This window comes from Acanthopagrus latus, chromosome 10 (genome assembly GCF_904848185.1).
Source record: "Acanthopagrus latus isolate v.2019 chromosome 10, fAcaLat1.1, whole genome shotgun sequence".
Lineage (NCBI taxonomy): Eukaryota > Metazoa > Chordata > Actinopteri > Spariformes > Sparidae > Acanthopagrus > Acanthopagrus latus.
Window position 1 is genome coordinate 22205934 of NC_051048.1, and position 12429 is coordinate 22218362.

The 12429-nt window shown below is 44.7% G+C and overlaps 2 protein-coding genes across 3 annotated transcripts; one reads left to right on the top strand and one right to left on the bottom strand.

Moving 5' to 3' along the window:
- Nucleotides 1-1467: 1467 nt before the first annotated feature.
- Nucleotides 1468-10300, bottom strand: batf2 (basic leucine zipper ATF-like transcription factor 2). 2 transcript variants are annotated; one of them, XM_037111992.1, is made up of 4 exons: nt 10164-10300; nt 8017-8265; nt 6777-6896; nt 1468-3938 (listed from the first exon to the last, which is right to left on the bottom strand). In XM_037111992.1, exons 2-4 carry the CDS (start codon nt 8104-8106, stop codon nt 2883-2885), a joined length of 1266 nt encoding a protein of 421 aa, XP_036967887.1. In that variant the 5' UTR covers nt 8107-8265; nt 10164-10300; the 3' UTR covers nt 1468-2882. The 2 variants fall into 2 exon arrangements, with proteins under 2 accessions (XP_036967887.1, XP_036967886.1); XM_037111991.1 differs by lacking the exon at nt 10164-10300 and having other exon boundaries at nt 8017-8907.
- On the top strand, nt 9766-12213 carry arl2 (ADP-ribosylation factor-like 2). Its single transcript, XM_037111994.1, has 5 exons — nt 9766-9976; nt 10246-10356; nt 11084-11246; nt 11500-11580; nt 11685-12213. Exons 1-5 carry the CDS (start codon nt 9912-9914, stop codon nt 11817-11819), a joined length of 555 nt encoding a protein of 184 aa, XP_036967889.1. The 5' UTR covers nt 9766-9911; the 3' UTR covers nt 11820-12213.
- Nucleotides 12214-12429: the final 216 nt, after the last annotated feature.

Consider the following 12429-nt stretch of genomic DNA (forward strand, 5'->3'; position numbering starts at 1 on the left):
CCTGTGGACAGATTCACAGACGTCTGCAGGGAGCGAGGGAGTTCTCACTGCAGTGTTGTGAGTGGCCACCATGTCAGGCTGGAGGTGAGGCTGAGAGGAGGAAGCTACAAGGCTGAGATAACAAGATCTCACTGTATTCCAGGTTGAAAGTCGTATAACAAAGAAATTGTTTCCATTTGAATTTGAAAGCATTTTGATTGATGAGCAACTGAAAAGATGATGGTAGTGAAAACCTACAGGGAGTTATGTGATAACTCATTCACCAACATTAGCATTCAACCACTTCCAAGCTAATGTTAGCATTGGACTACATCTATGTGTTTTACTTCTAGACTTCATATGAATGTGTCCAATGCTAATGCTAGCTATTGTCCAAGGGAAAGAATGTAGATTTAAAGGTGCATTCTGTAATCTGTGGGGAGAACTTTTAATCAGAGAAAGATCTGTATTGAATGATTATTTTGTATGCCAGTGGTGTCAAACTGATCCAGTAAAGGGCCATGTGGCTGCAGGTTTTCAATCAAACCAAGCAAGAACACACCTGATCCAAATCAGGTGTGTTCTTGCTTGGTTGGAATGAAAACCTGCAGCCACCTGGCCCTTTACTGGATCAGTTTGACACATGTGTTGTATGCTCTAACAAACTGAATTGTTGTTCATGACTGAATGAATTGAACAAACCACCTGAACTTAAAGGACAACACAGTTTCATACTGTGTGGCGGACCCTGCCACCCTCTTTGAACAGTGTTCAGACCTTATTTTCCTGTGAGAACGTTTATTCAGTTATGTTTTGTAGTTTGTATCATTACCTCATTAACATTCTCAATAAAACATTTCTGAGTTTAAATTTCTTCTCCAAAACTACGTAGTGCTCCTTTAATCTACCTCTGTATTGGCTCCACTCTTCAGACCCGGAGGCTCGGTCCGTGTTGTGTTCAGTCAGCAGGATCACCAAAGCTACTACAGTTGTTCCTGGAGGGGACACCATGTGTGACACATAACGAGAGCATAGTTAAATGTTTCTGATCTGTAATATTGATTTCTGATAAACAACAACGCGCAGTTTATTAAAGCAACATCATGAACCTGTTGTTGAATAACATCTGTTCAAAGTGTGGAAACATTAGTCGCCATGAAAACTGCAGGCGTGTTTTACTGCTAATGAATTCAACTTTTCATCTGATAGAAGTGAAATGTTTGTAGTTACATTATAATTGTACTTATTTATTATATTAAAACATATCAAAGATAAAGCAGAACTGTAAACTGAACAAAAGCAAAAGAATGTTTTAATGAAACGTTTTATTTGCAAATAACTTTTCTACAGGAACCAATATTACAACATAAATATATTAATCTAATGCCTGATAAATACTAAATAGTCAGAACACACACACACACACACACACACACACACACACACACACACACACACACACACACAGCCCAACACTAGACTCTCATATAGTTCCTATGTATCTATGGATATAAAGCAGAGTAATCAATAATAATAAATCATCATTTAATAATCCAAAATTGTCATTCAGATACAGTCATGGAGCTGAAGCCCGGCTGCACCTCTTTACATTTAACACTTCCATTTCCCACAGTGACACTTCCCAAACTAAAGGTGAGCAGCTACACCTGAGAGTGGTCACAGGAAGTGAGTTCATCGGAGGTTTAGTTCCACTGGTGTTGTTGGACCACTTAATGACTCGTTACCATCAGTGTCCTTAATGAAGCTTCCTGACAACCTCATCACACATCCTGCTGTCAGCATGACACAGAGCTCATCTGATAGTAAAAACAAAGATGTCTTTAGTCGTCACATGAAGTGTTCATGTAATCATGTCTGGATGTATCCAGTGGGGGGCAGAGATGAGCTCTGCTCTGGTTATTTGTAAAGTATAACTCATGTTTTGGAAGATTCACTTCGACAATCAAACCAACAGTCAATCAGATAAACATTTACCGACTGAAATGAATGAAATCACCAGAAACCAGCAGACACTCTGTGTCAATCTGACGACTTTGAGAATTTACACCTCATGTCTCTGATCAAGCATCAACCAAAGCCAGTGAACAATCTGTCATATAAAAGCATAATTACGGGAAGTAGAATTAATGTAATTACATAATTTAAAGTGAGTAAGAACAGAGATTAATCTACGTTATCATAAGGAATGAAGAACTATAAATTGTAGCTTTATAAAAACCTCAGAAGGTGGATTCAAATATTGCAGATATATAAATAAATGATCAGCAGCAGCAGAACATGTGAGGAGAGCGAGTGTGTTGCATCATCTGTTCTGAGGTCAGCAGAAAGAAAAGCGTTAACTCAAAGCGACTAACACATGCAGCCGGGCCGGGTCCACGCTGCAGATCTGATGGAAAGTTCTGCTCATGACATTTCCATGAAGCAGCGAGGAAGTGAGCACTCCTCCCTTTTCTGAACGCTACATTCAGTGCTGAGTCAAGTTAACGCAGTTTCTGATTGTGAAAGATCCACCTGTAAAAATAACTATTGCATAATTGGTTTGCATTTCATGGAAACGTCTCTCACTCACTGTAGTTGTATTTCTGGGTTCTGGGTTCTGAGTTGTGGATCTGAGCAGCTGCAGGACAGGATCAGGAACACTGGACTCCTCAGTGAGGTGCTCTGTATGGACCAGCACCGCTTCACTGAATACTACAGGAGCTCTGTAAGGAGCAGGAAGCTGAAGCTGACCCGGAGGTCTTGCAGGAGATCTCAGTGGTCAAAGGTCTTCATGTTGTGATCTGGTTCCATGTGACCCAAAACATAGAAAAATATAAATTAAATGTCCATTTTGGCATCAGGAATGTGGAGTTCTTTTGCTGTGCAGCATGTAGTGCTACTGGTTATTGTAGTATCCAATCATTGACCTCTAGCAGCTCAGACAGGGAGAGATCTCCCAGCGGATCCCCCAGCGCTGGCAGCGAGAGCGGGGGCTGAGAGAGAGGTGCATCCAAGCTGCTGGAGGTAGACTGAGACGCAGGGAGAGGACTCGGGACGGTGAGCAGAGACAGCAAGGACGCAGGATTGGAAGCAGCGTGTCGACTGTCTGTTGGCTTTGAGGAAACAGTCAGCTCCAGGTTTGACCCTGAGAACGACTGAAGAGCAGGATGTTGAAGCATTGATGTTAAAAGAGGTGGCGGCAGACTTGAACTGATCTGACTTTCTGTGAAGGCGCCTGAATGAAGTTGGGGCACATTCATGGAACAACCCTGCACTTCCAGGCCTGTGTTCTCTGGTTCTGCACTGGAGTAAGGCGACGCTCCTTTAAATGAAGCCGTTTGAAAAGAGGCTGCACCAGGATCATATGTGGAGGAACAAGCCTCTGACAGTGAAGAGCCATGGTAGACGGCTCCCTGCCTCGACTGAGGCCGGGCTGCTGTGGAGAGAGCGCTGGAGGCTGAGGGGTTTGAAAAGAGGCTGGTGCAGACAGGCTTAACGTTAGTCGGCCTCGATCTGATTGGAGAAGGAGGATCATTGATGAACAGAGAGTGAGGAGCAGAGACTGCAGAGAAGGAGACAGAATAAGGTGCAGTCACAGAGCCGGAGCGGGTGAAGAGCTCAGAAGACGAGGCGGTCGATGAGGCTGATGTTGTAGGAGCTGAGGAGGAGCGATAAGGGCTTTCCAGAGATTTAAGGGCTTCAAGGTCGAGGGTGGAGGTCAAGGAGGTAGAGAGTGATGGAGCCACAGCTGGAGTGGAGGCCTGAGGAGACACTCGAGGAGGGCTGGGGCCGGGCTGAGAGTTGGTCGAGGGGGAAACCAAGAGGTGAGCTGCTGAGTCTCTGAGGGAGCAGAAGGGCTTGTGGCGCTCCAGGGCCATTGTGTAGAGCTGGAAGTCTTTCCTCAGCGAGGTGATCTCCTTTTGGAGCGCTGAATTGGATTGTTCCAGTCTCTGGAGCTCCTGAGGAGAAGATAGCAAAAGAGAGAGTAAAGAGAGACTAGTTAATGTCAAGTTGAGTCAAGTGTGTCTTTATTATCCCACACCGGCCATAAAAACTGATTAAAGACATACATCAAAAGACGAATAATAAAGGCAGTCACATAATCTCAGCCAGGCCGGACCGCTGTGATAAAACACCAGCTACACAAACGACACCTCGTTAACGACCTTTCTCCAGCGCTGTAATAGAAAGCACAACAGCCACAGAGCAGATGATGTGTGGCCAAAGTCAGGACCTCGAAGGAGAGCGGAAAATATCACTGTTAAGTGGCAGCAGTGCAAGTTCAGCATGAAGGAGGCAGAGGAGGGAGGCAGAGGGAGGCAGAGGGAGGCAGAGGAGGGAGGCAGAGGGAGGCAGAGGAGGGAGGCAGAGGGAGGCAGAGGAGGGAGGCAGAGGGAGGAGGCAGAGGGAGGCAGAGGGAGGCAGAGGAGGGAGGCAGAGGGAGGCAGAGGGAGGCAGAGGGAGGCAGAGGAGGGAGGCAGAGGGAGGCAGAGGAGGGAGGCAGAGGGAGGCAGAGGGAGGCAGAGGGAGGCAGAGGAGGGAGGCAGGCAGAGGAGGGAGGCAGAGGAGGGAGGCAGGGTTATGACCCCCTGCTGATCAATGCAGAGCAGGAATGCTTCATTTGACCAATAAAGAATCTAAATCTGAAAGGAAACCCCACAGAACACAAGCCCTCTCATATTTAGTTTCTAGAAATGTTTTTTTCCAGACTATCAATCAAGTAAACTTTAACTTTTTAGCAACAGCCAAGACAGCAGAGTGGAGCCCCAGATTCTCCTCAGTGAGGTCGAACTATGGTGCTATGCAGCAGTGTGTCACGTTCACTGACCCTGGACCTGCACGTGAACTGCTGACATCTGTGAACGTTAAGGACACACAGAGAGCCAAGCTCAAAGAGAAGGAGAGTAACAGAAAGTGAAACTCTGGACTCGTCACACACACACACAGTGAACACACAATGAACACACAATTACACAACTGGTTCTAACAGGTAAGATGAGGTGTGAGGAGAAAGAAAGAGAAACGCCTTCAACTGCCAAGAGAGGCAACACAGTAAACTACACTGTGTGTGTGTGTGTGTCTGAACATCATAAATCGCGCTGACAGAATTATGAAGATCAGTTTGGAACCTTTGTCATGTTTTGTGTTATTGACACGACTGAAGAACTGAGAAACTTGTTACAAGAACAATCTAACAGCGTAATCGATGATCAGTGAACATCTGATCTTCAACTTCCCAATTCTGCGAAGTGCTGTTATGTGTTGTGTAATCTGCTGGTCCCAGCGACAGTGTACTTACCAAGAATTGCATGACAAGATCGATACCATTCTCACGCCCGTGTGGTAAGTATGAAACTAAAACCGGGAGACGCTTGGTTGGTTTAGCCTCACATGAAGACCAGGAACAAGAAGTTTTACCACAGATGAGACAGAATCCACCTGCCAGCATCTCCTGTGCTCAATAATTAACATGCTAAATCTTGTTTGTTTAACACCAACAAGAAAAGGAAGTGTAAACAAGACAAGTTGTGGTTTTACAGAGGGTCATGTTAGGGACTATTTCTTGTTACTTCAAGAACTGCAGCTTGACATTAGACATAACTTGGTAATTATTAAGTTTAAGAAGAGCTGAGCTGGATTTGCTTTTTCATGGTTTCAACTCTCTATACTAAGCTAAGGCAGCTACTATCTAAACTTCCAAGAGTCAGGTGAGAAGATCGATACCACTCTCACGTCGGTGTAGGAAATACAAAACTACAGCCAGGAGATGATTAGCTTAGCTTAGCATAAAGAATGGAAACAGGGAAACAACAAGCCTAGCTAAAAAGGTTACAAATATCCAATGCTAACTAACTAACACGTTAGATATTGTTTATTTAATACCTACAACAAAAGGAAGTGTAAAAAGACAAGTTGTGTTGTTGGAGGTTTTGTCAGCCAGGAGCAGTGACGTACAGACCTGCAACGTTTGTGTTTTATCTCTGGACAGCGGCTAGCTGTTTCCCCTTACATCAAGTCTTTATGCTAAGCTAAGCTAGCAGGCTTCTGCCTGTAGCTTCATATTGACTGTACAGACACAAGAGTGGCATCAATCTTCTCGTGAGCTCATTTCTCAAAATGTCAAATCGTTCTTTCAATATCAGCAACAGTGCCACATGTTAGTCACAGTTCTGGTCCAGGCGGCACTGTGACGCTCCTTCTACATGACAACTGTAAAATAGTTTAAAGTTTTGAAAATGAGGAAGTCCTGATCATAAGGGCATCGCCCCTCGCTTTCTGCTGTTACATCGGATTATTAAGCGAGACATCCCAGAATAGTTGTGAGCAGGGCGCGTTATGAAGGTTCTGGGTCGGGCATCTTTCACTTCATCAAATCCAATCGGAAATTCAGACTCAGCACTTCAGGAAACTGGTGAAGAGCGCTCACTGAGAAAACACCACCTTTGGAATTTGCCCCTCAGGGAAAAAAAATACAGAGAGTGAGTGTGTGTTTGTGTGTGTATGTGTGTGTGTGTGTGTGTGTGTGTGTGTGTGTGTGTGTGTAGGGCAGAGAGGAGGAGGGGAGGGCCAATGGGAGGGCTCACCAGAGAGCTGAAGCCCTTCTCCTAAAGCAGAGTATTTACAAGAAACGGTTCAAGCATGCTGACAGATTACACAAGACACGCACACACACACACTCAGGCTGTGTGTGTGTGTGTGTGTTGCAGGGAGGTGTAGCAGAGGAGACAGAAAGTGAAGGGATCTCAGGCTGATGACTTTAAGTGGTGTAGGAGAGGAGAAGCGGCGAGCGTCTCGACCTCGTGCAGCTCGTCGGCTCTCTCCGTCTGCTTCTTGCGGCTCTTCCTCGCGGCGTCTCTGTTCTTCTCCTGCCTCTTCATCCCTCTGCGTCCCGCCGGCTGCCCGTCTCCTTCTCTCCCCTGCACACATGGATGCAACAGACACTCTTTAGATTAACTGCGCCTGAGAATGATTTATAACTTTTTGGTATTGCATCATGTTCAGATTCAGTCCATAGGTCACAAGGTCATCACTAACTAATCATGTGAAATTAGTTCTCTCTATTAAAGCAGGAAGTTGTTTTGCAGCGCGTGATGTTAAAGCCTCTGCGAAGTCAATAAATAAACTACATGTGAAGGTAGACGCTCATCTTCCTGGCTGATTCCCTACAGTGAGGCTTTGAAAGCAGCTGGATTTCCTGAACAGTGAACACATGAAACACTGATGATCATCAAGGTGTCAGCTCGACTTCATCACAGTGTTCACTGACAGAACCAGACGAGTCCAGAGATAACAGTACGACACACAGACCATACTGTGACTGTTCTAACAGGAACACTTCTATAACACAAAGCTCTGATCCATCTTCAGCTGTGAAACCACGTTTCCATCATTGTTTCACTCTGTTTTCCATCAGGAGAGGTACATTCAAAAAATGTCTCCAGCTGGAACTGAACTTGGGGTTCTGCCATCACAGCGTCTTGACAGATTCCGGGTTTTCCCTCTGAGCAGCCAATAACAGACTTATTACAGGGACTGAAGAAAGCTGCTTGCTGAGCTCAGTGTCACTTAATAACTATACAAATCTGTAAGACGTCCTTGAAACACATGAATCAGAGTGGATTACATTTTGTAAATAACAATATTAAATGTCAGAATTTCATGTTCACAATATTAAAGAGGTGATAACACACTCAGAAATATTCATTTGTTGATAAGTGTATGAAGAAGCTGTTCTCAGAGGAGAATCAGCTCCCAGGACACTGGAGCTACAGGTGGCAGGGTCCGCCACCTGTAAACAGAGTAAAGCAGTATGAACCTGTTTTCTCCTTTAAGGTCAGTTTGTTGATTGAGTTTATAGAAATATCAGCCATGAAGTTCTCTCTTTCTTTTTCAAATGGTTCCATTAAATTAATATAACATTTACACTTCATTAAGGCTGTTAATGTGGTCAGATTACTGTCTTTTTTAGATTGATTGATTGATTGATTGATTGATTGATTGAATGAATGAATGAATGAATGAATGATGAGAACTTACCGATCCGGCGGTGTTGCTGCGGGTGTCCTCGGCTGACAGCGAGCTGGGGCTGTTGGGTTCGGACCCGGTCTCCATGAATAAGGGGGACATCTCCTCCAGCCCGGAGAGGACTCGGCTGGCTGGCTGACGAACCTTCAGCCCGCCCGGATCACCCGCGCAGCGTCCCTGCAGTAGTGGCCGGGTTCATTCACGCTGTGGAGCTGCGCAGGACCTGCGCGCCTCTGCAGCCCGGACTGACTGTGACTGACTCTGGATCAGAAGAAAAGTCAGAATAAACCGGACAACGCTGGGTGCCCTGGATGCAAACTGATGTCTGACGGCTGCTTGGTGACTTGTGAGTCTAACGCTGTGCCGCTCGGAGTGTCTGAGTGCTTTTCTGCAGGAGTTTGGTGATGATGCAACGACATGCTGCTTTCAGTTTCTCTTTCTTTTAAACTGACCCGTTGCGGGTAATGGTTGCGGGGGCTGCGCTGCGTTCACGTGCAGTGTGTTAGTTTCACTTTTCAGCACCGTGTTTGAGAGACTGACTGTTTCTAAGCTGGAAACTACCGACACACTGTCTGGCTGACTGGCTGGCTGGCTGGCTGTCTGGCTGCTGGTTTTCACTGAGTCTTATTATCGTACAGGTGTGCTGGCCTGGTCTGTGCGTGTGGTTGAACACATAATAACCTCTGAACTGTTAATTTCGAGGGGAAGTGAACGCAGCAGGATGAATGAATGGGATAAGATGTGGCTGAACAGGAACAGGTCGCGGCTCAATGACCAAGTTAAGGAGGAGGTGGCGCCTCCCTCACGTGCGGGGGATTTTTCTGTAGTGCCAGGAAATGATGGACCAAACCCTCCGCCTGCAGCCAGCAGCTGTTACTGGTTCCCAGCAGGAAATGATGCAACCACAGGTAGAGAGAGCGCCATTCATGATCCTGTGTTTCTATTTCTGTTTCTCTGTGTGGCTTACTTTCTTTTCCAAAAGCAATAAACGACTATATCCAAGCCAGTACTGACTGAGCTGATATAACGTTGTATATTAGTGCTTATTATAAATCCAGAAGCTAAGGGACCTTTTGTTAATTATGCGGCAAATATCCCATAATGACATAAGACTGTAATGCCCAGCTAACACAAATATATTATTCAAAGTTTTATTTTAAGAATTGTTGCCAGCTGTCAAATGGACACCTGAAAGCACCTCTATGAACGTATTTAGAAAGCAATGTGCGTTTCCCTCATGAAAAATTATATATGTAATTCTTATGTCTGAGATTTATTTCCACTGTTTTAATGCTTCTGTCAGACAAGGTGAATACTGTAAGCAGAACTGAAAATATTAATGTCGATGAAACCCTGTGAACAAGTTTTAAGTGTTAGTGTGAATGAAAACTGGAAACATATAGAATTGCAGGATGTTTTGGACTGTTTAAAACATCTGTATGGTGCTAACAGAATTTTATTAATTATTATTATTCTCCGACGATATCGACCGTGTTTTATTCTATTATCAAACGTGGGGTTTTGTAAACACCACAGTCAGGACTTTCATATATTTGGATACCAGCTGAGACAGAACATCCCCAGATTGCTCAACACACACGTCATTTCCGCTAACAGACACACGGAGGCGCCAAATACACACAAACACGCCTCTACATCACAGCCGCACCTTCAAAATGCTCACCCACCAATCAACAGCTTCGGACGTCTCTAACAACCAATCAGCGTTCGCTGACTACCCAGCTGTCCACTCGGTGGCTGCGTGGGGCGGGATTAGCATGTCAGCCACTTCCTGGTTCGCAATGCTCATGGATGCTGAACATCTTTCTCACGATAGGTCAGTAAAAGTAGATATAAAACAGAAAGATTTATTATAACTGCAGTTTAGTTTCTGGGACGACGCCGCGATGGGTTTGCTGACGATTTTGAAGAAGATGAAGCAGAAGGAGCGGGAAATGAGACTGCTGATGTTGTATCCTGTGCGTAACAGTTTGCTAGCTTAGCTTGGAACAAACTAACATACATGTCCCAACTTCATCATAACTTTATCTGTCAGTCACACAAGAGCAGCATTTTATATATGTGTATGATCAGATATTATGTGATACGTGTCGTTTTGTGACGTTTGTGTGGCGCATTTTGTGCTGCATCATGCTAACCTGCTAGCTCTTAAGAGTGGTAAGTGTCACTGGATAATTCGTGATCAGGTGCGAGAGTTCCTCTTTAACCTTGCGCGTGCAGAGGTCTGGACAACGCGGGGAAGACCACCATCCTCAAGAAGTTCAACGGAGAAGACATCAGCACCATCTCCCCAACACTGGGCTTCAACATCAAGACGCTGGAGCACAAAGGGTAACGCGCATGCGCACACAGCAAAGTCCTGGCTTGATGCTCAGAGTGACACATGACACACACACTCCACCACGCTGCACACACTCCAACACGTGACACACACTCCACCACAGGACACACACTCCACCACAGTACACACACTCCAACACACGACACACACTCCACCACACTACACACACTTCAACACACGACACACACTCCTACACACAACACACAATCCAACACATGACAGTAAGTAAAACAGTGTTAAACTGTGTTGTCAGCTTGTTTATTCAGTCATCCATGCAAAGAGATTATTTAGTTTGTTATGGCATAACAACTACGTAGTGCACCTTTAAGTAAGAATTGTCAGCATAATGTTCTGTACCTGCCCCTAATGCAGTGAAATGTTCCCTGTCATTGTCGGACTACTAATCTGAAGATTTCTGATTATTATTACTGCTCCATCAGTGTGTATGTTGTACTTTATTGCTTTTGTTGTACCAGTTTTAACTCATTATACACCTTTGGGTAGTTTATGCCGCAGTATTGCATCATTTTCTATAAGATTATTGTATGTTTGTAGCCTGTACTGTGAGAGCTATGTGTAAAATAACAATAAATAACATCTTTTCAAATCAATTCAGGATGCCATGGCTTTCAGAGACATGAATTACTCCAGACCAGCTGTATTTATGTTTTTTTATTCATTTTTTTGCTTTCAACGATGTTTCCTGTGTGTTTGTAGGTTTAAGCTGAACATTTGGGATGTAGGCGGTCAGAAGTCTCTGCGCTCCTACTGGAGGAACTACTTCGAGAGCACAGACGGGCTGGTGTGGGTGGTGGACAGCGCAGACAGACTCCGACTGGACGACTGCAGGCAGGAGCTCAGTGCTCTGCTGCTGGAGGAGGTACACACAGAACCAACACTGGAGGGATGAGACGCACATGTCAGGTCTTGTGACAGCTTTGCCAGATGGGTTTGATGCTTTCAAACCTAATAATTGCTTTAAATCCACCTGAACTGACACAAAAATAAAACAGAAATATTATTGAAATTAATTCATTCTAAACTAAGAGGATGTGAGGAATAAGACTAAAGGACTGTCAGATTACTCTGTCATATAAACCTTCAGAGCTAAGAGTGTCCTTTCCTCCATGCAGAGGTTAGCTGGAGCAACGCTGCTGGTGTTTGCCAACAAACAGGATCTACCAGGAGCGCTGTCCAAAGAGGCAATAAGAGAGGTGAGGCCAGACTTAATCTGAGTTATATTGTTATTGCTGATTTAAATTCATGCCAGATTACAGTTGGATTTATCAATGATGAACCACAATGTGTGTTTCTTCAGGCGCTGGCTCTGGATAAGATTAAAACTCATCACTGGTGTATCATCGGCTGCAGCGCAGTCACCGGAGAGAACTTGTTAGACGGAGTGGACTGGCTGTTAGACGACATCGCTGCCAGGATCTTCACCGCTGACTGAACGCGTCATAGTTTCTTTTTAGACAGCTGCTTCTCATGTGGTGAGCTCTGACATGATCCCAGGCTCATCACTGGACTGAAGGATCATACAGCCCAGCTGTTCTGTCTCATCTGCTGCAGTGACATACAGATCAGTACTGTCTGCATCTGATCACAGCAGTCACTCCTGGCTTTTATGTAAAGTGATTTAATGTTTGTTTTGATCAAGCACTTCGCTCACATTTGTATCTTGGGTACATCAAGCTGTCAGCTGATTTGTGCCTCACATTAGTGTTATTGAATAAATTCAAATGCCTGAACTCTGTGCAACTCTGTAGATCCACCAGGACATTTTCCAACATGTTGTGTACTTGTAGTTCATTTTCATAAATGCAGTTCTTTTAGTGGCAATGATTTTACTTCAACAAGGAAGGTAATGTGTCCTTCCATGACTGTCAGAATCTAGATTGTTATGTAGGGTTTTTCTTTGGGGTGGGGGGGGTTCCCTGTACCCAGACTGAATGCTGTACACTTTATAGTTCTTAACCCATTTCCATCATGGAACCAGCTAGTTCTCAATTCAATCAGCAAATCTTGACATTTACCCCTTAAAACTACTCCAGCAATTCATC

Excerpts from the sequence above, each read along its gene's own strand:
- batf2 (XM_037111992.1), bottom strand. The coding sequence starts at position 8,106 with ATGTCCCCCTTATTCATGGAGACCGGGTCCGAACCCAACAGCCCCAGC. Across the intron at positions 6,897-8,016 it reads GCAGCAACACCGCCGGATCG|GGGAGAGAAGGAGACGGGCA; the intron begins GTAAGTTCTCAT and ends CCATGTGTGCAG. Across the intron at positions 3,939-6,776 it reads GAGCCGACGAGCTGCACGAG|GAGCTCCAGAGACTGGAACA; the intron begins GTCGAGACGCTC and ends TCTTCTCCTCAG.
- arl2 (XM_037111994.1), top strand. The coding sequence starts at position 9,912 with ATGGGTTTGCTGACGATTTTGAAGAAGATGAAGCAGAAGGAGCGGGAA. Across the intron at positions 9,977-10,245 it reads GAAATGAGACTGCTGATGTT|AGGTCTGGACAACGCGGGGA; the intron begins GTATCCTGTGCG and ends TTGCGCGTGCAG. Across the intron at positions 11,581-11,684 it reads CCAAAGAGGCAATAAGAGAG|GCGCTGGCTCTGGATAAGAT; the intron begins GTGAGGCCAGAC and ends GTGTTTCTTCAG.